The 25,941-nt window shown below is 38.5% G+C and overlaps 2 protein-coding genes across 3 annotated transcripts in view; one reads left to right on the top strand and one right to left on the bottom strand.

Annotated features, from left to right (window-relative positions):
* Window positions 1-25,941, top strand: part of LOC129767387 (putative transcription factor SOX-15) — a 174,049-nt gene that overhangs the window by 130,424 nt on the left and 17,684 nt on the right. The gene's annotated exons all lie outside the window — the stretch shown is intronic.
* Window positions 19,399-20,807, bottom strand: LOC129767388 (basement membrane-specific heparan sulfate proteoglycan core protein-like). The gene is made up of 3 exons (XM_055768249.1): window positions 20,666-20,807; window positions 20,227-20,600; window positions 19,399-20,166 (listed from the first exon to the last, which is right to left on the bottom strand). The coding sequence occupies exons 1-3, from the start codon at window positions 20,718-20,720 to the stop codon at window positions 19,498-19,500; spliced, it is 1,098 nt and encodes a 365-aa protein (XP_055624224.1). The 5' UTR covers window positions 20,721-20,807; the 3' UTR covers window positions 19,399-19,497.

The following is a 25,941-nucleotide window of genomic DNA, read 5'->3' as shown; positions in this document are numbered from 1 at the left end:
TAACTTAAAGGACGCTGTTTAGTACAATAATAATACTTCCATTCGAAATCTGAGCAAATTTACAGCTAGAATTATTCATTTAGTGAAATAAAGTGGTGACATATCAGATTTTAAAATTTTTTGAGTCAGTGGTTCTTAAATAGTTTTTTTTCCCCAAAAATCATAATCATATGTCATAACTTCAAAATTATAATCATAACTTCAATGTTCCCATCAAGCAAATAAATCCTCTTAAATCGGGGTTTTCGAAGAAAAAGTTTGATGCCAAATGTCTTCAAATTGCATAATACGTCGAGATCTACTGTCATCTCAAAAAAACCTAAGGTTTAGGAGATTTTTAGAAAATTTAAATTTTGTGATCTGCGACAATAGTAAATAAATTCCGGATGAGCTACTAATTTGCTTACGGTATTTTATCGTGCAAATCAACATTTCGCAGGAAGTCCAATATGAAAAATTGTTATGACGATTTTCATTGGCACCAGTGGCGTAGCGTGACCGGATGACACCCGGGCCGAGTTACTAGGGTGTCACCCCTCCAAAATACTTAGTTTTCGTTCTCGAATGAAAATTCAAACTTATCTGAACAAGAAACGTATTCATGAAAATATAAGATAGGACGAACAAGGGATCATAAAGTCTTCACGCGCTGGCCACTTGGACTGGCAGTAACAAAATAAGAAAACAAATAAAATATGGATTATTTGTGGATGTCAAAATATGACTTAAATAAATCTTATCAAATAAATATCTTTAGGAGCTGAGACCGACATTGAGATTGTACAAGTGCTTCCCGTGCGCTTTCGCTCTCTTGTTCTTGGGGTCAATGGATCGCTCTCTTGTTCTATCTTGGGGTCAATGGAATGCGCAGCAATAAAGGCACGGGGTTCAACGAATTAAACATTACTGACCCATCGTTGACCGCAAATTTTTAATAAATTTCAACTCTGATACGCCTCTCCACAAGATACCACAGAAACGTACTCGGTTAGAAACAGCTTCAAATTCACTGTAAGATTTGGAAGTCCCACTTCATGATGAACTTTAAAATATACAATGCAATCCCATTAACACGTTGACTGACACCGAGTTTTCGCTCAAGCTGCGTCAGTCGCCGGTGACTGACAGTATAACATATGCTAATAAAGGTAACTAATATAAACATATAAGCTTATAAGCATTCCCTTTCGAACAAAAACACCTTCCACCACGATAAGAAACGATGGCCCTAATACGTTTAAAAATTTCCATAGAGTCGCTATAAAAACGTGGCACTCAACGTGTTAATGGGATCATTAGAATTAAATGTCTAAGGAGTGCTTTTTTTTTTTTATCTGTATTTTAGTGACTTTCAACTCATTTGGCTGGTTCGTCACTTTGCTTCCATTTTTGGAAGAATGTCGGGAGTGAGAATTGAACTCGTGACCTTTAGCGTGAGAGGTATGGATGTTACCACTACGCCAGATCGCCTCCACATAAACTCTAAGGAGTGCTGGTATCCCTAGCAAAAGCTGCCTTTCCGAAACTTCGTAGTGGTCAGTTCGTTAAATCAACTTTTTCAGTTCGCTGTCAGGTACTTATAACATGTGTCGAGCTTGAATTGTTTCTAAAATTTGTTTTGTTTCTAAACCGTTCTTGTAGTTCCCGATGAAAATGACCAATGCACTCCAACATTCTACTTTCCATTGTTGGACCGGGTCCGGAAGGTCTTTCGCCTGGTTCACTCACCTTATTAGGAATTCTCCTTTCACTAGCAAATTTTTGATCGTTGGATTTTAATTTTTAATTGCCATTTCGACTAGACTGTTCTTCTCAACAGAGAGAAGAATTACCAGTGCATTGAGTCTGATCACAACGTTACTCAGAGATAGTCCTTTGGTTTGCAAATATTCTGCGCTAAATCTACTTTATGTAGTACAACGCATCAGCAATATTGATAACACAGAAATATTAAATTATAAAATTATGGTAGGTGTCACCGTGCACTCGATCCAGTAGTTGAGACGTACAATGCTCCAGTGGCTCTGATCAGCCCATAAATTGGTTTTAAAACATTATAATGAGCACTCCATCGAGTTTGCGACAAACATCGACAAACGTGTACGACTCAGAAACATTTCTCAGCGATCAGTTAAAACTACGAAAAACGTGTAAACAGATTAACACTTTACGGACCGCTCATGGGATTTCTCGATTTCGCTTTCCTTCTTTACGGATTTGTGTGAAATTAGCGGATAAAAGTTTCTGTTCAACGTCTTGCTAGATTTCATGAATAATGAATTATTTTCATTGAACTAAATTGATTGTTTATCAAGTAACATCTTCCACAAACATGCTCATTAGATAGAGAATCGAATCATTCATCTTTCCACATAATTCTTTTTTTTCTTGATCGTGACAGAGAAAAGTTATAGACTGGAACGTGAGCATGGGAAATATAGGAAAATATAAAGTATTTTGAAAATAAAAAAAAAATAGAGTTATCAAAGTTATTCGATAGAGAAATATTTAAACTATCTTCCAACCACAATTTTATTAATCGGAAAAGGGTATGAGAAAAGTTATAGGCAAAGTTGTATGGGCTAAATTAATTATTTTGAAGAAAATTGAAAAAAAGTTATTTGAAAGGACCCAATACACATTCTCGAGATTATTCGATATAGAATATTTTTATCTGAAGCAAAAGTTCCAAATTTCACAAAAGGGTCTAAGAAAAGTTATAGCCCAAAACCTATACAACTTGTATGGGGAAAATTAATTATTTTGAAGAGAATTTCAAAAAAGCTATTTGAAACACATTTTTGAGACAATACTCATTTGATAGAGAATATTATTATCCATTTACAGCCAAATATTCGTTGGCCGGGCAATGGTCTAAGAAAAGTTATGGACCAAAATGTATACAAGTTGTAAAAGGGAAATTAATAAATTTAACGAAAATGAAAATAAAACTTTTTCACAATCGAAAAAAAAATAATAAAGTGAAGGAACAGAGTGCGAAGTCTATTTTTTTAAATTTTTTATCGATTTAAGTTTTCTGAAAAAAAAACACAAATATCAGGAAACACATACGAACATATTCAAATATAAATAAAAACAGTACTGAGTTTCAAAATTCTAAAAATAATCTATATTTGGGAATACAGGGCGGACTCGATTATATACGGTTTCTGATTTCTTTTCACTGTATATACAGGTCGAGCTCGATTATATACAGACTCGATTATATACAATTTTGGACTCGACTATATACAGTTTGAAAAACATTTTTTTTTTTACATTTCAAATATAACTTATTTCAAGCAAAAACGTAACCTTTCAACGTTAAAGTGAAATTGAAGTGAATATTATATGTACAGAGGGAAAAAACGTGATTTTTGAAAATTTTGCTTGAATTTTAACAAGGATTTTTTTATATCGATATTGCAGCGAAATTAAGAAAGATAGAAGTTTGGTGTCAAAGAACAAATTTCAGAGCAGTTAGAGATCTTTAATTTAATTGATAAGATCAATCAAGTTTAAAATGAATTTTCAGGATAAAATTCATAATAACACATTAAAAATTACAAACTTTTAAGTTTTCACTTCCGAAATGTTATTTAAATCCACTAATTCAGATGTTCCACACCTGTATCCCGTACAAAATTTTCTCATCTTTTAAATGGAAGCAACAGAATTGTCTTCCGTAGCGTACTTTTTTATATAGGGCCAGTTTGAGGCAACAGAGTCCGAAACAGAGAAAAAGTTCTATAACTCTGTCGTTGCTAAAATTCGAACATATGCGTAGAAGGACTTCGATAACTCTATTCGAACACCTTTTTTTTGATTTTCAAAATTCTGTAACAGTTCGGCTGAAAAGTTCATAAGATTGACGTCTAGATGGCGCCTCTTGTAAAAATCTACTTGACTATCACAAAGCACCATCTTTCAATGGATACGTATCAAAATTTGACAGTAATCGGTCGATTGGTTCGTGAGTTGCAGCATTGAGAGTGAAGCAACTTTTGTTATTGTGAAAAAAATACAAAAATCCGAATTTTGTATATTGATGGCAAAATTGCATGAATTGGGCTTCGAAATGCTTCCGCATCCACCGTATTCTCCAGATCTGTCCCCGGCGATTAATTTCTGTTCGCAGACCTGAAGTGAATGCTCGCTGGCAAGAAATTTAAGACCGATGATGAAGTGATTACCGAAACTGAGGCCTATTTTGAGGAAAACCCGAAAGAGTACTACAAAAATGGTATCGGAAAGTTTCAAGATCGCTATAATCGCTGTTTCGCCCTCGAAGGCAATTATGTTGAATAATAAAATTGAAGTTTGCAAAAAAAAAAAAAGTTAAGCATATTATCATTATCAGAGTTAAGCATATTATTACGATAATTAAGGAAAAATTTACAATGAAAAGAAGAGAAGAGAACTGGCAATTGTAAGAAGAGGAAGAGTTGAAGAATTATTACTAGAATTGTTGTGGTTGTTCGCTGTTCAAATTATAAATAAGTTTATTGTCAATTTTATGATTTTTTTAAGAAATCATAGCGTGTGAAAAATTTAAAACTGTCTTCGGGCCTGGTAAACTGATAGAGAATAATATGTCTCCCAAAACGGATATCGCTATCAGACTTCGACACTGTAGATCTACATATTAAAAGCTCAATGTCGTCAATGCGAATTTACGGTCTCGTACTGAAAACCCGCTCTGTCTGACAATATAAATATATCATGTATTTGTCGGCTCGTGCCGGTACGTGCCCAATAAAACCGTGTTTTTACAGAATGTTTGCACTGAGCTACGCAAATAGAAATATTTCCTATCGATTGATACAAATATCTCTGCGAACTACCGATTAGTGGCGAAGCTAAAATTGCAGAAGTTCCTCTTTCCTCTCTCATTGCCCGTACAACGAACACTGCATTTGATTCGTGTATCATGCATATTTCAGCGTCTTTTGGATCTTCTACACAAATTCCCGATGAAGGAAATCGTCGAAGGTTATCAGCGCGTTCCGTTTATTTGGTTAAGTTCCCACTTTGCGATTGAGCACATGCCACAATAAGGTTTTTCTACTGGGATTTGAAAGTATACTTCCATGAAAGATTCGTTGTATCTAAATAAACACAGTGTTTGTTCATATTCCTAAATTATAGATACTCTCCCACATTTTTAAGAGGTGAGGAACACTCTGGGAAGAGTTGACCCAGACGTCGAGTGGGGCTCTCACCCTGTCGCGCAACCCGTCACGGCCACCCTCGTGGGATTTCTCTACCCAATGGATTAGGTGGTGCCCTCCATCATAACGCGCACTCCGCCACAGCTACTCTCGTTGGGTATGCACCGGTTTGACGACTCCTTCTTTAAGGCTCACTCCTTCGAAATGACCCTCGCATTGTTTATCCTTCCAGTCCACGTACAGGCCATGCCTTTTTCATTTCATTCCTGTATCAAGCTGATTGTGGATATGTTTGTGTGAAATCAGCATTAGGAACAAATTATGCTCGTTGTGATGTGCTTGCTAACTCGCTCGCGACTGTGATTCCAAATCGCGGATGGTTTATTTATACCAAATAAGTTGAAAACGGACGGGAAGGAGTGTATCAGTTGCTTTTTATCGACGATACGGGAAGGTAAGCACACAAATCGGTGGAACTAATGTATGGGAAAATAGGAATGCTTCCAGTTTTCGTCAATTTAAACCGTTTAGGGATTAGGGAATTGCAATGTCCGATTCGATTGGTATGCAAATCATTATAATTCGTTTACAGTGAAAATAGCTATCAACGTCAACTTAACTTCATTAAAACGTGACCTGTTTTCTGATTAGGTACCCTTCCTGAAAGATGTAGTTTTACGTCAAAAACCATTACTACGGAAAGCCGATTTCAAAAAGTGCCTGGATTTGAAAAGAAAATATGCTTCTCGCTTGTTTGGATCGATGAGAGTAAGTTTGAGCTTAAAAACACGAAGAACCGTCAGCGAGCTCGTTGCCCAAAGTCTGAGCGTATGTTATCCTGATTTACTCAAGCAACAGTTAAACACGGAGAATGATCACTACTTGTGTAGGGCTGTTGTCAAGATCGATGGAAAGATGACTGGTGAATCCTGCGTCAAAGTCTTGGAGGAAAACTTAAAGCCGTCACTCAGGAAAATGAATATGAAATGCTATATTTTCCAACAGGACAATGACCCCAAGCACAGCTCGAAGGTTAGAAAGCGCAAAAAAAAAGTCGTAGGAGGGTTGTATCTGAGACACGACCGCATAGTTGACGTAGGATTCCTTTAGGCTATCTGTTGATTTTGGATGTGTTTGAAGAATTACATCGTTAAACTCTTTGATAATGATTTGGTGGCTGTTTTGTTTGGTTGTTGGATAATGTTTGTTCACTCCACCAGTGTTTACCGAGTAATGATGACAGAATTTGGATGGTGCGTATTAGATAAAAAAATACCGAAGTGGAACGAGATATGATGAAAACCACCCTCTGTGATAGGCGTGATACCTCCTATGTTATGTACTCACGAATGTAATATAATGTAATATAAGATAATTACCAATACCGAACACAATGATCATTTTTTCTCATCAGTAAAAACATGTTACTTTAATATAGAGAAAACATATTTGAAATGGGAAAGGTAACTTACAACTTGTACTTTCTGAGTGTTTATTCAACCCAATGCGAATTTTAATTGGATTAACAGCACCTAATACTATGTGGAGAGTATATGGGAAATCACTTTTTCTAATATTTCTTCACTTTTACAACTTTTCTCGCCGTATAAACTTTCCTTGGGTGAAAATAAACATAACAAAAAATTTTACATACAAATTGCTAAATTTTTCACAATACACGTGACCGATCGATATGAAATTTCACGATGCAACCAACATTAAAGTCCCAAATTTAAATTTTATTTGCTAGAATTAATTGTATCGCTCACCTTATTAAAATGCCCCCGACTGTCATATATTTACAATGCCGATTTCCTCTGGGTACCTTGGTTTTGATGTCTCTGTTAGGGAACATATATCAGTAGGAACAAAAGCTCCCTGTGTAATGTGTGTGCCGTTTATAATATACGGCCGAAGCGCGATATAGGCTCTGTCCTCTTAGCTTGCCCAACCGCGTACCGTGAACACTATGTTGCACAAATCGTAATGGAATTTCGCGACATGTTATGCTTAACGTAGGTCAGTTTGTAGGACCCCTGGTCCCGCTGAAGTTACCCTTTTCTGGGATGAAATTTGACCACCATCCAGAACTGTGTTCCTACTTTCATGTATTTGCAATTCCGGTTTCTCCCTGGCAGCTTGGTTTTGATGTCTCTGTTAGGGACCATGTGTCGTCAATTTTGACCAATCAGAAGTGGGTTTTTCCGTTAGGATAGGGGTTGAGATGTTTGAATAGTTCGATAGCTAGTTTCATGACATAAATTATTTTCTTCAAAATAAATCGATCGAAGAAATCGAATAAATCAAAATCGATTGACGCAAAAATTTCACCAATCCATCATCAAGTGACTGAGCAATGAGCGTTTGAAATTGGACAATTTTCACGATGTGCTCGATTTTAGATTTTCAATTTGTACCCCAATATGTTCCCGAAAGATGTAATCCTACGTCAAAATTGAAATGCTTAAAATACAAAATACATATTTACATACAAATTGCACTGGATTTTACAAATAATTCAGGAAAAAGAATTTTGCGTAATGCTGTTTATTATTTTTCTTTCCAACACTGCATATATAATCTATACGATTGGCAAGATTCAGTTACGTACCAACCATTCTTTCCTCTATTTTGAAAACATTGGTTGTTGAGTATGGACCAAACAGAAGTGGTTATTTAGATCGAATGACAGAATTAACCACTAAAATGGGAAAACCGCTTAACTTCTAAATCTTCTAAATGATCAAGATAACGTGGATCGAGAAATATGGAAGAATAAAGAAAAACATTTCAAGACACACTTTTTTCTGATATCAAAATTGAATGGTTTTTCTACTCATTTCATTATCCAAAAGAGCAACCGTCCTGTGTAATGTTCGTGCCGTTTATAATATACGGCTGAGGCGCGATATAGGCTCTGTCCTCTTAGCTTGCCCAACCGCGTACCGCGGACACTATGTTGCACAAATCGTAATGGAATTTCGCGCCATGTTATGCTTAACGTAGGTCAGTTTGTAGGACCCCTGGTCCCGCTGAAGTTACCCTTTTCTGGGATGAAATTTGACCACCATCCAGAACTGTGTTCCTCCGGGAGTTTGGAATGCAGCTGTTGGAACCACCGTCGGTAACCAACCCAGTTTTTGTCGGATGGCGTCTTTCCGACGTGTGGCACACATTAGTACCCAGGTTAAGTACAGCTGTCGTGTGTCTCAAGTGCTCCGACTCCAACTCGCCTGTGGTGTCATCAAATCAGAAAAAAGCGAATTGCGACACCTGAAGGGCGGCAAGGGAAGAGTTTGGTGTGTCGCATAAGAACAGCTACAACAGTTGTTGCCTTTTTGTTGATCAACATTTGCTGTCGCGGTTGTTTTTCGCCGCACATATTACGAGGAAGAAACGGGCAGAGATTAAGATACACGCGACGAAATCGAGGTGCGTCTTAATAAGCGTGGAGAGCGCGCAAATGAACGAAGGTAAGAACGTAACAGAAACATGAGCACGCTGGAACGCTACGAAAATAATAATTATTTGTTTCCAATTCGACGAATTTCTTCCAGCAGGTAAAACTTGATCGAAGTGTTCGATCATGCGATGAGTCACTCGTCGGGGCGGATTATTTAGGGTGTTCACAAACATGGTACTTGTACTATGTTCCTGTTTGTGGACACCCTATATGCGGCAGAAAATGCCGCAACCTCACGCTACTTCCCCCCCACACGTTCATTCAGTTCTTCACAACTTTCATTCACTTCACATTTTCATTCATTTCTCCACAACTTCAATCATAGAATCAATCAGTCCTACAAGTTGTAGGCGAGAGTATACGTGATTATGCGAGCCTCTTCGAAGCTGCCTGAAAAAGCCTTTGCCTGTGATGACAGTTAGATATTGATTTGAATAATTCATCGTTCTCAGCCAGAGTTTGTTTTCCACCGACGGGCGCTGGTGTCGGAGGAAGTCAAAAATTATACACGGGCGTCCAACAGACCGTATACATTTTTACCATATCTATCGGCACGTATCAAGCAAGCGAAAAACAAACCCCAAGATACCGTACAAATTCTTTTAAAATTATCGGTTAATGTGTACCTCGACACCGAGCGAATAAAGTGTACACTCTATTGGAAGAACATAATGATGTTTGATGGGACTGCTCAAAACTGCTTGTGTATATATGAAGTTATTAAAAATTCTAAACGTTGAATCAGGTCGATTTTTTTTCGGCATGTTTCCAAGAACTATGCTTTGCTTGTTCGCGGTAGAATTTTTTGTCATATGGGGCCTGAAACCATCGCGACACCCGTTTTGTTAGTTCTTTTGTAGGTGTTTTCCGGAGTTGAAGACCGACAGTTCGGTTGGCGCCACACGTTCCAGGACGGCGAAACCCGGAGTGTCGCCGGGTCGATGATTAATGGGGATCTCTTCTCCGATTAATGAAAACTGACCCTTCACGAGGGTTCCTGCAATAAATTGTAATAAAAAACGTAATTGAAGTTTTGACATAACGTCAAACTCACGACACTAAGTGCGTGCTCATCGTTCGCAGCTGTGACAGTTTTTATAGACCTTTGTGTGAAGCGATATGAATTAATATTAAATAAGCGCAAAAATATGTGTCTTATGAATTGATTGGATGAGGAATATGTGACGATACAAAGCTTGTGTAACTTCCGATTATGAACGAACAAATTACATCGGCGCAGGTTAGCTCTGCTTCAGTCACGATCTAAATTTCATGAAGATGTTGACGTTCTACAATTTTTTTTGACGTATTACTTCGTCTTTCATTAAGAGTGCCAATTCAGAAAATAGATCATGTTTCTATGAAACAAAGTTAACGTTAATAACTATTTCTGCTGCGAACGGATTTTGATGATTTGCATACCAATTAATTCAGAAATTCTCTAAGATATGTTTGATATGCTGTACACTACAATTTTGGAGATGGTTTAAATTAATGAAAATTGAAAGTATTTCCATTTCGCCATACATTTGTTCTGCCCATTTGTGTGCTTTCCTAACCGTGCTGTCAATGACGGACAACTTATGCAGCCGCGAGAATTGAAACAACAAAGGGGAAGGGTAAGTACGCTGTCACTATCGTACAAATATTGCATCTCCTCTAAGGAAAATTTTCATGGCATTGTTTGATGTGATCTGAATCGGACACGGTTTGCTGACGAGCATCGAACGAGAATGTGTCTTTCTTAAAGCAGGTCGAGAAGGAGTTTGAGGTAGTTTTCTTCACAAGAGCCTGTCTCAGGCTTAAAGGCAAAGTTTAAAGTCTCTATAATTCAATAAGAAGAAGAAAATTTTCTTTTTCCGTTTGGTGGTCATCGCAGCAACATCGTTACCGACGAGCGTCGAGCGAGAATGAATTGTCTTTCTCATCCTGCTCATGTTGTGTCATCTTTGTTTCTCCTCGAGCTGTGAACGCGAGCGAATATTTCACTCGGTGTGCATCTGGCATTGCAATCAACACATCGTGCCGAGTCATGGCAAAAATGGCGTGATCATAATGTTTTTCGGCACATTGGACCTGATCACGAACGTCATTCACGGTGATCTGACGTTCGTGATCAAGTCCAATATGTAGGGAAAAATCATGCTGAGCCATCATCGCCGGCTCACAAGGTTTCTTCTGCTGGAATGCTATGTATGATTGAGTTTTGCGTTCTAGTCGCAATACTACCAAAGATGACAACAAACCAAATCCAACTGCATCTGGCAAAAATACTAGAAAAAAGTGTTTATTTTGAGAACCGAGCTAAAAGATTATATGTGTGTGTGTATATATGAAGTCGCTTCAAGCCACCAGTGTTTGGCTTTGTGTGTGTTGTTTTTTTCCATTGCACAAAACTTTTATTTTGTTCATATCCTGTACGTATGATGAATTATTCATACGTACAGGATACTTTACTACCTTTGCTACTTTTAGTTTGCCATTTTTATTTGAACCCGTGTGTATTGGACCCGCTCCGATGCAACAATCTCCTAGCTTTGTTAACGTTTTTGACCGAGAATTCGAGGAAAGGTCATTCTCGCAATGTTTCACTTTTATCGATGCATCTGTGTGTTACCGTGTGCGTTCTCTGTGGCACGCTTGTTGGGTGCTGGTTGGATGGCGATGCATGAAAGATGGCTATAGGTGCGATACCACTTGGGTAACACTATACAACACGAAGTATGACAATTGATGTTTGTAAATATTGGTTGTTTTTATGGGTTGCCAAAGATATAGTTAAGTGGTTAAGGAATTTTGAATAACGGTGGGTGTTGATAGAACAAATATTTAAACGCAAGTGGCCGAGCATATGTGTGTGTGTGTGTCAAATGCGAAAAAAGTTATAGGAGATTGTGTCCAAGACACGACCACATTGTTGACGTAGAACTACGCTGTTATTTTGTTGCTTTGCGCTCTTCTCAACAGAAGCCCTTTCTATTAATATTTCCGATCTCGATTAGCTTAGCTATCATCCTTGGTGGAGATAGTTTTGTTACTGTCATGCGAAACCAAATCACACACAAAATTCCTGAGAATTTTCTTGGTGAGGCGATGCATAACCTAGTTTGATGGTTCCCCACACAATTGTGTAGTTCAGAACCTTAATGGAATGTCGTCAGTTTGATGTAATGATTGCAATGACAGAGACATCAGCGAGTAAGTAATTTGGTCGCGTCCACAGCTCACACCGAAACGAAGACATGTGATGTTTGCATGTTTGAAAGTTTGCCTCGGCGAGATCCAATATTTATGCTCTAGGCAAATATTCCCTTTCGTTCGTCTTCTTCTTCTTCTCTTCTTTGTTCACGAAGTCTTTAAATCATTCCCCTTCGTTGGTCGCCGATAAGTTGCTCGTTATTCACGGCATGGGTAGGGAAGCTCACAAATGACAAATGTATGGGAAAATGGAAATGCCTCTAGTTTTCATCAATCAATGCATGCATGGAAATAAAGAAACAAATTGCGACACATGACCAAAGCCAAGGGTTAATTACTTGCTCTCTTCAGGCTCACCGATAATTTCTAATAATGAGTGATTTATGAAATTTTTAAATAATATCCGAAATGATAAACAAACAAATTTAAAAAAAAACGAATGCGCAGTCCTACGTCCTAAGCGGTCATGTCGTGGATACAACCCCCTATAATTTCTCGATATAATCACCCTGAATTCCAATACATAAAGCATTGTCCACTCAGACCCCGTATGCGTTGTATATTTCATGGCGGCACGCTCAGTGAGCGCTACAATAGTTTCTTGACAGTGGTTAATTTAATCCTCTTCCGGTGGTGAAAGTTTCATCACTTTTTGTATAGCGAGTCAGACGATACTCCGGATAGAAGACGAGAGATCGAAACTATTCTTGCAAGCTTGTAAGTTCATGATTTGGAAAGGTTATTGCACCTGTGAAACATTTCTAATCTAACAAGAATCAGTGTAATAATGGAATCGTTGTTGGGTCTCTACGACGAGGGTTTTTCAAAAGTTGGAGAACTCCGTAATGAAATCGCTATTGAAAAAAACACAAATGTATGGATTAGTGGACAAAAATCGGATGCCTGTGAAGAATTGAACTTCGCTCGCATTTTCGATGATTCATTTCAATATCCTTACTATGTTTCATTCCTTGGTATTCGCCGGTTCAGCAACGACACGATGAACGCAATCTAATCATTCGTAGAGAAGCTCGAATCTTTCAACAACTAATAGTAAGTAGTCTAAGTTTAGCAAAAGTATGTATAAGTATCATCAAACAGATGATGAATATAGGCTTAAATAATGTATTATATACTCATATAACAGATTGTTTTATTGCAACATACCATCTTAATGGTATAGATTTCGGTACAATTTTCTGAAAGAAAGAGTATAAATAAGAAAGATTTCTTACCCTTCCAGTACGGATAAAAATGTGGCAACACTTGATCTCGGCTGAATCAAGTGAATCTCCATGCTGGTCGAGGAGATATCCGACATATTTGATTTACTGTTGTCTAAACGACCACCTCTCGATTCGTAGGGTGAATCCGAATTCTTGTATACTCTGGAACAGGCCAATACTTGAGGCCAGTCAACATGGTTCCTGGAATGTTCCTGGAGCAGCTTTCACCTATAGACTCCGATGGTTGCTGATAGTTAAAATAATGCTAGAAGACTCGTCGACTCTAAACTGAAAGTATGATTCCGAAAAAGTAAAGCAAAAAGCAAAAGCAATAATGTCCATCGGCTACAGCAGCGGATATTAATGTGTTTAGAGCAGGGGTTCTCAAGTATTCGATGTCGGTTTCCCAGGGGTCGACATAAACGAAAACTGATTTTGGTGGTTGACCTGGTTTGAAAATCGACCTCTATTAATTAACACAAGTTCTTATTTGAATTTTTTTTTTAAGATCGTGTATAACTAATAACTGTATAACTGATAACTGTATAAGTTGTGTTACGTGAATGTGATAAAAATGACTAATATTTTAGTGGAAAATATTATTGTTGTAATTTGTATTGATAATCATTCATTACACTTGTTATTTACAGATTTTTATGTCTATTTATTGATGAGAATATTATGTCAAGTTTGCTCACTAAATCAATTACAATGTTTTTGAGTTGGTAATTTTTTTTATAAATAAGATAAAGATATATTTTTTAAAGAATATTGGCTAAAAGGGGTCGATGGTATCACTTCATTCAAAATAGTTCAAAATAGTTCGAGTATCCCTGGTTTTGAGTCCTTGTAGAGTAATCGCCGCATAGTCGTATGTTATCATTGGCTTTGCGAACGACCACGATATGAGCGGCCCACTCCGAGTAGTCGATTGGGCTGATAATCTTCAAACACTTTAGTCGCTCAAGTTCCTCGTCGACGGCTTGGTACATGAGATAATCTACAGGTCTAGGTTCTGACCAGACTTGATGTTCAGTTTGATGGTTACTTATGTACAATATCCCAAAATTGTGCTGAAAGTCAATGGGTAGGTCTGCTTGAGACAATCATATGATCATGAATCGCTAATTTGATGACAAATGAGGTCTATTGGCAATGTATCTAGCTGGAATTTTTCCACACCGTCCATCATATCCGAGCTATTGAATTTAGACAATCATTGCAGAGGATTGCCTGGTTTTGTTTTGGCGGTTACTGATGTTGTGCGTACTGGTGGTTTTCAGAGACGCTTCCATGGTATTTTGGTTCGGACCTTCTTATGCACAAATCTTGACACCAAAAATTTACGTGTGCTTCCTGTTTCGAGCGAACAAATTTGTTGCTTAAAAATTTGCTCCAGGAAAAGCTTATGAAAATCAACTGTCCCAGTTTTTACGTGGAACTACGTCTTTTATCAAAGGTACCAGATCGAAAAACATTTCACGAAATCACTTCTTCGAATATTCCTACACTTTTCCAAATTTTCTCGCCGCATGAACTTTTCTTGGGTGGAAATGAATACAATAAAACAGACTACTTAAGCCGGACGATCGTTCTCGAGCGGGAACAAACATTGGTTTTTATTTATGAAAATTGAAATGAATCGTTTCATATTTCAAGTCATTTTAATACATCCGCTATCATATAGGTACAATTTTACACTTACAATTGTGCTAAATGTTTCACAATGCATGACCGGTCATTGATATGAAATTTCACGAAGCAACCAACGTGAAAGATCCTAATTTAAATTTTGTTGCTAGAATTATTCGTATCACTCACCTTACTTGCAATTTAAAAATGCCCCCGACTTGCATATTAATTGTTGTTTGTTTATTGTACAGGGTTTTCCAACTTTAAATTCCGAAAGTAAATTGAAATAAAACACACTTAGAATTTGAGTTTCGATGAAACTTATATTTCAAATTAATGTTTGGTTTATGCCATTATGGGTGAAATACAACATCATTCAAATGTCCATCTAGGGCTTCCTCGCACACCTTGATTCGGAACAGGTAATTCTCGATGACTTTTCGGCACATATGGGGCGGTATCTCGGTCATAACTTCACGAATGTTGTCTTTCAAATGTTCAAGAGGTTGCGGAGAGTTGGCATAGGAACGGTGTTTCGCATAACCCCACAAAATAAGTCTAGCGGGTTCCAATCGCATGATCTGGACGGCCAATTGGCATCACCAAAACGCGAAATCATGCGTCCCTCAAATTTCGTTCGCAATATGGCCATATTCGGTCGTGTTATGTGGCACGTGGCGCCGTCCTGCTGAAACCTCATGTCATCCGTATCCATATCTTCAATTTGTGGCAAAAAAATCGGTTAACATGCGGCCATAGCGCTCACCATTCACAGTTACCGTCTCGCCGTCCTCATTTTCAAAGAAATACGGCCCGATGACTCCACCAGACCATAATGCGCACCAAACAGTGACTTTTGGCGGATGCAATGGTCTCTCAACAATCACGAGTGGATTTTCTGAGCCCCATATACGGAAATTTTGGGTGTTCACATAGCCACCGAGCTCGAAATGAAGACGCTGAAGAAAATTTGATGCGAAAATTCAGCATTTTGTTCGTTTACCCAATCGACGTATGCCCGACGCATTCCATGGTCACTACGCTCTAATTTTTGTATCAGTTGGACTTTATATGGATGTAGGTGCAAGTCCAAATGCAAAATTCGCCACAATGATGTGTTTGACAAGTCCAATTGCTGAGCACGCCGTGGAATCAAAACATTCGGGTCATCCTCCACACTGGCAGCAACAGCAGCAATATTTTCGGCCGAACGCACATTACGATGATGCACAGGTTTCACAATATCCGCTACGGATCCAGTTTGTTCGAATTTACGCACTACATTAGCGATTGTGTGCTCTGTAGGCCGTCCATGACGACCGAAATCTGTCCGTAATGCTCGAAAAACATTTGCCGGTTTTTCATCATTTTTATAGTATAACTAGCTAACCCGGCAAACTTCGTCCCGTCCATTTACTTGATTAATTCTCGAGTAATGCAGAAATTTGTGTTTTATTTGTATGGCAGCCACCCCTAAGAGAGGGGGGAGGGGTATCTAACCACCATAGAAACATTCATTGCACCCTAAAGTTTCCATATGCCTAATTTGGTTTAATTTGCTTGATTAATTCTCGGGTAATGCAAAAATTTGTGTTTCATTTGTACGGCAGCCCCCTCTAAGAGAGGGGGAAGGAGTATCTTAACATCATAGAAACATTTATTGCATCCTAAAACCTCCACATGCCAAATTTGGTTTCATTTGCTTGATTAATTCTCGAGTAATGCAGAAATTTGTGTTTCATTTGTATGGCAGCCCCCCCTTTGAGTGGGGGAGGACTGTCTAACCATCATAGAAACATTTATTGCACCCTAAAACTTTCACATGCCAACTTTGGTTTCGTTTGCTTGGTTAATTTCAGAGTAATGCAGAAATTTGTGTTTCATTTGTATGGCAGCCCCCCTTAGAGAGGGGGGAGGGGTCTCAAAATATCACGAAAACCTTCCCCGGCTCCAAAAACCCCTACATACCAATTTTCATGTCGATCGGTTCAGTAGTTTCCGAGTCTATAAGAATCAGACAGACAGACAGACGTCACTCCATTTTTATATATATAGATTTAACAAAATTAACACGTTGTGCGATGCTAAAACGATCCATATTGTAAAATGGCAGACATTCAACTAACGATATGACGCTTTGGTTGACAGCTATGTCAAACGGTTGTCAGCGCAGGGCTGTATACTTTCGGAAGCCCGAAATGGAAAACCCTGTATCATAGAGGCTTTGAACTTAAAAGTTCACTCGCCTCTAGACTTGCATATATTTGCAATGCCGATTCCCATGGTTTTGAAATCTCTGTTAGAGAACACATTTCGGTGGGTACAAAAGCTCCTCCTGCTTTCATGTATCTACAATGTCGATTTCTCCAGGTACTTTGGTTTCAAAGTCTGTAGTTTCATAAAATATATAATTTCATTCCATTTCACTATAATGGATTGTTATGAAGTGCTCAAAATGATCGACCCTAAACTCTCGTAAATCTATCAGAAAGTTACTGATCAATAACTCTGAGTACAAGAGGAAGCTTGTATTTTCAATTTCGACCAATCAGAACGAGGTATTTCCGTTCGAAGATTTTTCGATTGTTTGAAAGTTAGTATCATATAATATATCATTTTATTCATTGTGATGAAATGATATGGAGTACCCAGATCGATTGATACAAAAAATCTCGTAAATCCATCAGTAAATAACTGAGCAATAAATGTAAGTGCATGAGCTGCCGCTTGTGTCGTCAATTTCGTCCAATCAGAACTAAGTATTTTCGTTAGGACAGGGGTTGAAATTTTTCAATTGTTCGATAGTTAGTTTCATTGCATATATTATTTCATTCAATTAAAAAAAATGTTATGAAGTGCCGAAATCGATTGACGCAAATCTCATCATCTCATCAATCCATCATGAAATAACTGAGTAATAAGCGTTTGAAATTGGACATTTTTCACGATACGATCGATTTTAGTTTTTAAATTTGTACCCCCAATACGTTCCCGAAATCCTACGTAATCCTACGTCAAAAAGTATTCAGGTTCGGGTCAGTAAGAAAAGTAGAGGTATTGTTTGTCTTTCGGGTAGGATACTAAATTTAATTTCGATTTTCACATTGCTCGGCACATGATCTTTTTATGGTATTTATGGAAGCAGAAATACGTTGGAGGAATTGTGAAATCTCAAATTCTATTACGACAAATGACCATTCGAAATAGTATCGATTCATTGCAACGACAATTATTTGAAAAATCATATAAGTAGCTTGTAATCAGAAACACGGTAACGTTTCGATTATATCAGAGGTACTTTTTATCACGTCTCGTTTATATCACTCTTGATTATATTATATATGGTTCGCTTATATGACGTGCTTCGAAACATGAGAAACCATTTGAAAAGTTCAGTTCGTTGTTGAATTATTATAACAATGACAGTTAAATATTTCAATTTTCATATTTGTCAAAGTTTTCAACCGTTTTATTTTACTTATTTTAGTATTCTCGCTGCCAATTGAGACATTCCTAGAGTTACTGTAGAAGAAGTATGTCGTCCGTTCAAAATTTTAGCATAATTTTATCAAAACCACGCGCCACGCGTGTATGCTCATAACCTGACACATATTTTTCCGTCGCCTGCAGCCAATCAATCGCCATTACAGCGGCATGTAATTGATGATTAATTACCGCCATTGTTTCGCGACTTTTCCCTACCCCTTTGTATTCATTGGCTTTCGTCTGAGCGCCATTCGCCTAAAACCGCTGTCGCACGTGAGCCGGTGGAAGTAGCTCATGGAAAATGACTCACCACTGCTAGCCGCTTAGGAGTTGGACTCGGACTCGACGAAACCATTAGGTTTCGGAGCGTTGTCGTGTCGTTGTTGTCGTGGTTGGCAGCAAAACCGACCGACCACCCAGTCAACCAGCATCACCTTCGCTACCACTGACCGCAGCGGTTATTGGCATTTTCCCGGTCCGTTCATTTTTTCACGTTCCCCCCAATAAATAGTAGCATAGGTGACAGCACTCGTGCGACTGTCACTTGTTACTTCGGATTGATTCGTCTGTTCGTTGTTCACTTACACCAACTCTCAGTCCAGCCAGTAGTGTGGCCTTTTTTTCCTTTAATATGGCCGGCGATAATCGAGTCCACATTTTGTCACCACCCCGTGGCATGCGAACGCAAAGTCATACATTTCGTTTTTGTTGCTGCATCAATATGCATGATGATGACCACGTGTTTCGTGTGCGCACGAGCCCGAAAACGACTCTCCAAAATTACCACAGAAAATGGCAAAATCCATGCGCCTGATCAACGGTATTACCATCCGTTGGCTGGGTTCATAAATGGGGTGCTTTGGGAGGGAAATAGGGAGTGAGTTTTGCATATAAACAAATAATAAAGGGAAGACATCGATGGAATGGATAAACTATGGACAAGAGTAGACGGGGAAAAATGGAAAAAGCGAGTCAAACAAATTTACAATCGCACGAGCAAAGTGTGTTCGAAACAGTCGTTCAATTGTTATTAAATGCTATTTGTAGCTCTATGAACTTGTCTTCAGTTTGCTCGGTGGGACCTGCAAACGAACACAGCAGGATAGGATTCACCAAGATGCAGATGCTGTTCGCTGGCCCATTACGTGGTCTGAAGGTGAACCGCCATTGGTGTTAGATTATTTGTCGTGTTACTGCTATTATTATGTGTTGAGATGAGCTAATTTGTTCATTTGAATTTATTGCGTTAATCAGCTATTAATTCTTCTTGACAGAATGATGTCTAATGATAGTGACTGAACATAACAACAACAGCTTGGGTTTATTCATAATTTTTAATGGATTTCCATAAGGTTTTTATCTGATGCCACTTCTCCCCGTCAGCATTTAACGCCTTCAACTTTTCCTTCACCGAAATACAAATGCCATGACCGCCAACGGCATACCGGCGACGATACCCGCGAGCACAAGTCTCACATGACATACCCTTGTATCCTTCCCTGCACTCACACTGTTCCACTGTGTCTACCTTGCCAAGTCCGCGGTCAGTATTTTCAGCACTATCCAATACAATATTTTGTGGTCCTAACCTTTCACTGTGTTTAATGTAGAACGCTTCGACACCCGAGAGAACATTCATGAAAATAAACTTAGAAGGGGGTTCGCCATTAAGCAACCGCCAGTTTTTCTCGGTCATTTTAATCTTTATGCGGCTCAGCTCTTCACTTGCCAGTTCTCGCAAGTTGTAATAAACCAGCGCGTAGTCTTTGCCTTTCAACATCACATCCGGACCGCCGGCATCAATGTTATCATCGTGAACGATGAAATCCAGATATCCTCCATAGGAATTCAGCAAGTTCCCGGTAAACTCCTCCGGTAACGAAAAATAAGTCCATGATTCCTGTTCGGAACCGTTATCGTAGAATTCATTCATGGTTTCGCTTGTTATCTTTAAGCTAACAAGATCCACCTCCGACACGTTGGCCACAACCTACGATAGAACCATCTACTAACCCTTTGAAGCCAAGAAACCGCAACACGGAAACACTACCTGACTTTTGAACAGATCCTGCGTCATGTGACACTGATCGGTGATTCCGGAACAGTAGCAGTGGGATGATTCATCCTGCTGTCTCTGGGACATCGTATCAGTGCATGCGACTACCTCTGCCTTCACAGCGAGAAGAACTTCTTTCTGGCCATCCTTTCTGATGGCCTGATACTCATACATACCAGCGTCGGAATAATCCATGTTCGGACAGATGAGAATATTTGTTGATTCTGATTTTGATTCTTCACATTTCTCCGAGGGAGGTCCATTATTGAAACGCCAGCGCAGAGATAAATAGTTAGATGCATTCTCAACACTCAACTTGAGTCTTTTTCCCAGTTGTACAGTCACTGGAATCTGCTCCGGTCTTATTACTGAAATATAATATGATTAATCGTATATTTGAATAAGGGACAGTCCTATTTCGATTCTGTTTTACCCGATCCATGGGAATAGAGCAGAAATGTAAGTAAAAACACAACTCCGACGTACATGACTGAAAGTATTTTAGTTCAGAAAGTAAATGATCGATATGAATCAATTGATTGGAGCCCACTCAACATGCCCTCAATCGCTGGAGATAAGCTCATCCACTATCTGCGATTCCGTCATAGTTCACTCTCTAACTATATAGTCATAATAAAGGGTGTGTCACATCAAATTGCATCACGGAAAAAACGCTGTAGAAATTTAATTTTCAGGAATTATATATTCAGCTTTCGCTTATAATCAGATAAGAGTGTATAGATCACGTTGGCCATGCTTCACTGTCAATTTTTAGTAAATTTGGAAAAATGTCGTCGAACGAAAAAGAGCGTCGTGAATTAATCTTGTACACTCATTTCGAGAATCCGGAGTTGTCACATCGGGACATCGGTAAGATGCTGGGAATCGTCCAATCCACGGTCAGCAGAGTACTAAAACGATACTACGAGAACCTAACCATCGACCGGAAGGTGAAGAACGGCAAAAATGGATGCTCCGTCAGTGAAAAAGATCACAAGCGCGTAGTTAAGCAGTTTAGACGTGATCCGAGAAGTTCGGTCCGGGATGTCGCCAATAAGCTGAATTTGTCAAGTTCATTCGTCCAGCGGACCAAGCAGCGGGAGGGCCTGCGTACATACAAGGTTCAGAAGGCTCCAAACCGCGACGAAAGGCAAAACATGGTGGGGAATACGTGAGCCCGGAAGCTGTACACCGAAATGCTGACGAAGCCGCATTGCCTGGTAATGGACGACGAAACCTACGTCAAAGCGGACTTTCGTCAGCTGCCGGGCCTGTTGTTCTTCTCCGCAGAGGACAAATTCAGCGTTCCGGAGGAGATTCGCAAGCAGAAACTATCCAAGTTTGCCAAAAAGTACATGGTGTGGCAAGCGATCTGCTCTTGCGGAAAGCGGAGCGCCCCCTTCGTGACGACCGGCACGGTAAACGGGCAGGTTTACCTTAAGGAGTGCCTACAGAAGCGCTTACTACCACTATTGAAGCAGCACGAGGGCCCGACCATCTTCTGGCCGGATCTCGCTTCGTGCCACTATTCAACGGGACGTGTTGGAGTGGTACGAAGCCAACGGGGTCACCTTCGTGCCAAAGGAAATGAAGCCGCCCAACGCTCCGGAGCTTCGCCCAATAGAGAAATATTGGGCGATTATGAAGCAGGCCCTCCGGAAGAACCCAAAAGTTGTCAAATCGGAGGCGGACTTCAAGAGAAAATGGATTTCTGTTAAAAAACAACTACAACCTGACGTTGTTCAGAACCTTATGGACGGGGTAAAGAGGAAGGTGCGAGCATACGGGCTTGGGCTCGAAGTATGAATAAAAAGAAAATGCCAAAAGTTGTTTAATAGTTTTTATTTTACTGTCTAAAATTTTCAAAAGGATCGGTCTACTGGGCGAATTTCTACAGCGTTTTTTCCGTGATGCAATTTGATGTGACACACCCTTTACTAAACGCAGCGTGGATTGATAATAATGATTTATTTCGCACATGTACGATTCATTTGTGCAAGTTTACAGATGAACGGAATGTTGTGAGCAGTTGCAAACGCTAGTCGTAACTCAACAGATCGCACTGTTCTTCAATATTGCTCGCTTTAAGACATGGTGATAGTTATTCATTTTTATGGAATGAAAGTATGGAACCGAACATCCACAAAACTTATACCTCAGTGATATTCAATATTTATAATGTATTTGTCAACAATCTCGGAACGATGCGCGTCCTATATTTTGTGGTGTATCGTGGTGTATTAAATCCAGTGGTGGATACTGAATCCTAACAGAATCATAATCGAAGCAGATTTTTATCATCAGAATCGAACAACAAACTAATGCAATATGTTCTCCATCGTGAAATTTAATTTTAAATTTAATTTAATTTGAAAATAACCATAGCATAACCTTCTGGTCATGAATATTCCGCGCGGCCGTCGATGTTAATGCATGGCCGAGGTATCCATACGTTGCCCGACGTTTAGGATTGTCGTAATGGACCTACTTTTCATCGCCAGTAACGATTCGATGCAGGAAAAAATCCTTACTTTTATGCCGTTGGAACAGTTGTTCCCACGTGAAAAAACGGCGTTCGGCGTCTCGTGGCTTCAATTCATACGGCACCCAATGTCCTATCTTTCGGATCTCTCCCATTGCTTTCAAACGATCGGATATGGTTTGCTGAGCTACTCCAAGTGTATCTGCAAGTTCTTGTTGCATTTGTAACGGATCTTGATCGAGTAAAGCCTCCAAATATTCATCTTCAAACTTTTTTGGCGGTCCGGAACGGTCTTCGTATTCCAAGACAAAATTACCACTTTTAAACCGTGCAAACCACGTCTGACACTTTCGCTCAGTTGATGCATAGTCACCATAAACTTCCACCAAAATGCGAAGACTCTTCGCAGCTTTTTTTCTTTATATTGAAGTAATGAAGTAACACTCCCCAAGAAAACACTCTCGTTGGTACGAAATTCGACATATTCGAAGTGGCAAAAAAACTATGTTGTTTACTCTCCAACTTTTTGACATATACTGAAAAAGACGCGCAATGAAGTAGCTTTCCAATGAATGTCTGGAATTTTTTTTTCTCTATTATAGTGACTTTCAAAACATTTTGGCTGGTTCGTCACTTTTACTTCCATTTTTGGAAGAATGTCGGGAGTGAGAATTGAACTCGTGATCTCTGCGTGAGAGGTATGGATGTTACCACTACGCCAGATCGCCTCCACATCTGGAAATTTGATTCATTGGAATAATAATCAAGTTACGCCATCTGTTGTAAAACCGAAGAAACTTACCGGTACACTTAATATATAATCTAATCTAGTGTTAATATTCTAATTCATCCGATAAAAAGTACATGCGATAATTAATGGAATGTGTAGTCGGTCTAATTTATTTACAGATTTTCCTTCTCACTATACAGTGATGCTTCAGCATCCGGACGCTTTTTAATCCGGACACTTTTTCATTACATTAAATATCATGCCTAAACCATGACATTTTTTGCATGTTAAATTAATGTGACTGATAGTTACTATTGTGTCAATTTAGTTTAGTGTCAAATATAGTACCTAGCTGTTAACAAAAAAATGTAAAAAATCAAAAATCAATGTGAATTTCACAAACCCATGTCCGCAATAAAAAGCACATTCAGAAAATGCTTTTAAATCCGGACAATTAAGGAGTATGATAGAAGGCTTAGTATGGAGTATGAAGTGTGGAGCAAAGATTTTCGACTCGGGAGACTGCAAAACTCTTCGGTATACAACACGGGGTCGATTATATGACCCGTTTGTATGTACGTGGTTAACTTTGTAACTTTGTCTGTAGCGCTGTCCCACCTTAATACAAATTTAACCCCCTTCCTGTTGACCGATTGATCTGAATTTTGGAACACACCTTTATCTCTGCAGTCATTATAAAACTGCGTATTTCATTATCTTAAAAATCCAAAATGGCGGCCGCTAAAAAATGGCGGATTTCATATTTTCTCTAAACACCTACAATATGGGTATCAAACGAAAGGGCTTGACTAGTAGAACACAGTTATTTATGAAAAAATCAAATTCAAAATGGCCGCCAGCACAAAATGGTGCAATATACATTTTTTTCCAAACCTTATCAATATGAGTATCAAATGAAAGGGCTTGATTAGTAGAATACAATTATTGATGAAAAATGTAGATTCAAGATGGTGGTCGCTACAAAATGGTAGATTACATATTTTTTCAGAACCCCATCAATATGGGTATCAAACGAAAGAGATTGACTAGTAGAACACAGTTGTTCATGAAAAATGCAAATGCAAAATGGCCGCCACCACAAAATGTTTTGGAAAAAATATATTTTTCAAAACTGCATCAATATGTATATCAAATGAAGGGTTTGACTATTTGAACACAAATTCAAAATGAGCCACGTCAGATTTTCATTTTCTACAGTTAGATGTTTCATTACATGTCCCTCGATTTTATTTTAGTCTCATCAATGCCCTAGATTAATGAAGAAAGGGTTGTGGTAACTACTAAGTGCTACTTGCCTTATTATTTTCTAGCTTTTAGTACATCATCTGTATTATTATTATGTTTAATCACAATGAAACCATTAAACTTGAAAAGTGTTTTTTACTTATTTATTTTCTTTAGTTCTTAGTACATTATCTGTATCATTAGTATATTTCTCTACAATAAAACCATTCAACAATTTCTTTAAAATTTTGGATTTGAATTTTTCATAAATAACCGTGTTCTACTATTTTGTAGCGGCCGCCATCTTGGATTTACATTTTTCATCAATAATTGTATTCTACTAGCCAAGCTCTTTCATTTGATACCCATATTGATGGGGTTTGAGAAAATATGTATTTCACCATTTTGTAGCGGCCGCCATCTTGTATTTACATCTTTCATAAATAACTGTATTCTACCAATCAAGCCTTTTCGTTCCATACCCATATTGATGGGGTTCTGAGGGAATATGTAATCCGCCATTTTGTAGCGGCCGCCATCTTGGATTTACATTTTTCATCAATAATTGTATTCTACTTATCAAGCCCTTTCATTTGATACCCATATTGATAGGATTTTGAAAATATATATATTTGGCGCTATCTTGTAAAAATACAATAAATAATTGAATTGATAAAAAAAAATTGTACCAATCGTGTTTCCATTTAGTCTCGCTACTTATGATGCACCCGTTATTAAGTTCTACTAGAATTAATAAATAATTTCTCCCAAAGATTTGCGAAGATTCATAACTTAGATGAAGGCCTTCTAATTCTATAGAAACGCTAATTTTTCATGTCATGATATTAATATTTTTTAGTAGTTGAAGTTATATTCGTAAGCGCTTAAGCGTCCGGATTTCGAAGCATTACTATACCTAAACTTATTTTTTGCCGCGTGCCTTAACAGGAGATTTTAGTATTTTCGTTTCGTCGAGTGATCGATAGTTTGCGTTAACATAATCATCACTTACATAATCACATTAATCATGATTATTACCTCTACCATCTAACAATTATCCCTTTCATGATAATCGCTAGGAAACCACTCTAAAGAGACGACCTATCTGGCCTTCGGTCGGCGAATATCATACTAACATTCCAGGACGTGACCGGCGCTTGCACAATGAGAATGGTTTGCTACTCTCAAACGTTATTCAGTGTGTTCTTTGTGCAATTTCACTGGTTCAGGTCAATCACGTAGAGCAACTACA

The sequence above is a fragment of the Toxorhynchites rutilus genome, chromosome 2, assembly GCF_029784135.1.
Source record: "Toxorhynchites rutilus septentrionalis strain SRP chromosome 2, ASM2978413v1, whole genome shotgun sequence".
Classification (NCBI taxonomy): domain Eukaryota; kingdom Metazoa; phylum Arthropoda; class Insecta; order Diptera; family Culicidae; genus Toxorhynchites; species Toxorhynchites rutilus.
The sequence above is the reverse complement of the archived record's forward strand: the minus strand, read 5'-3'. Positions and strand labels throughout refer to the sequence as shown.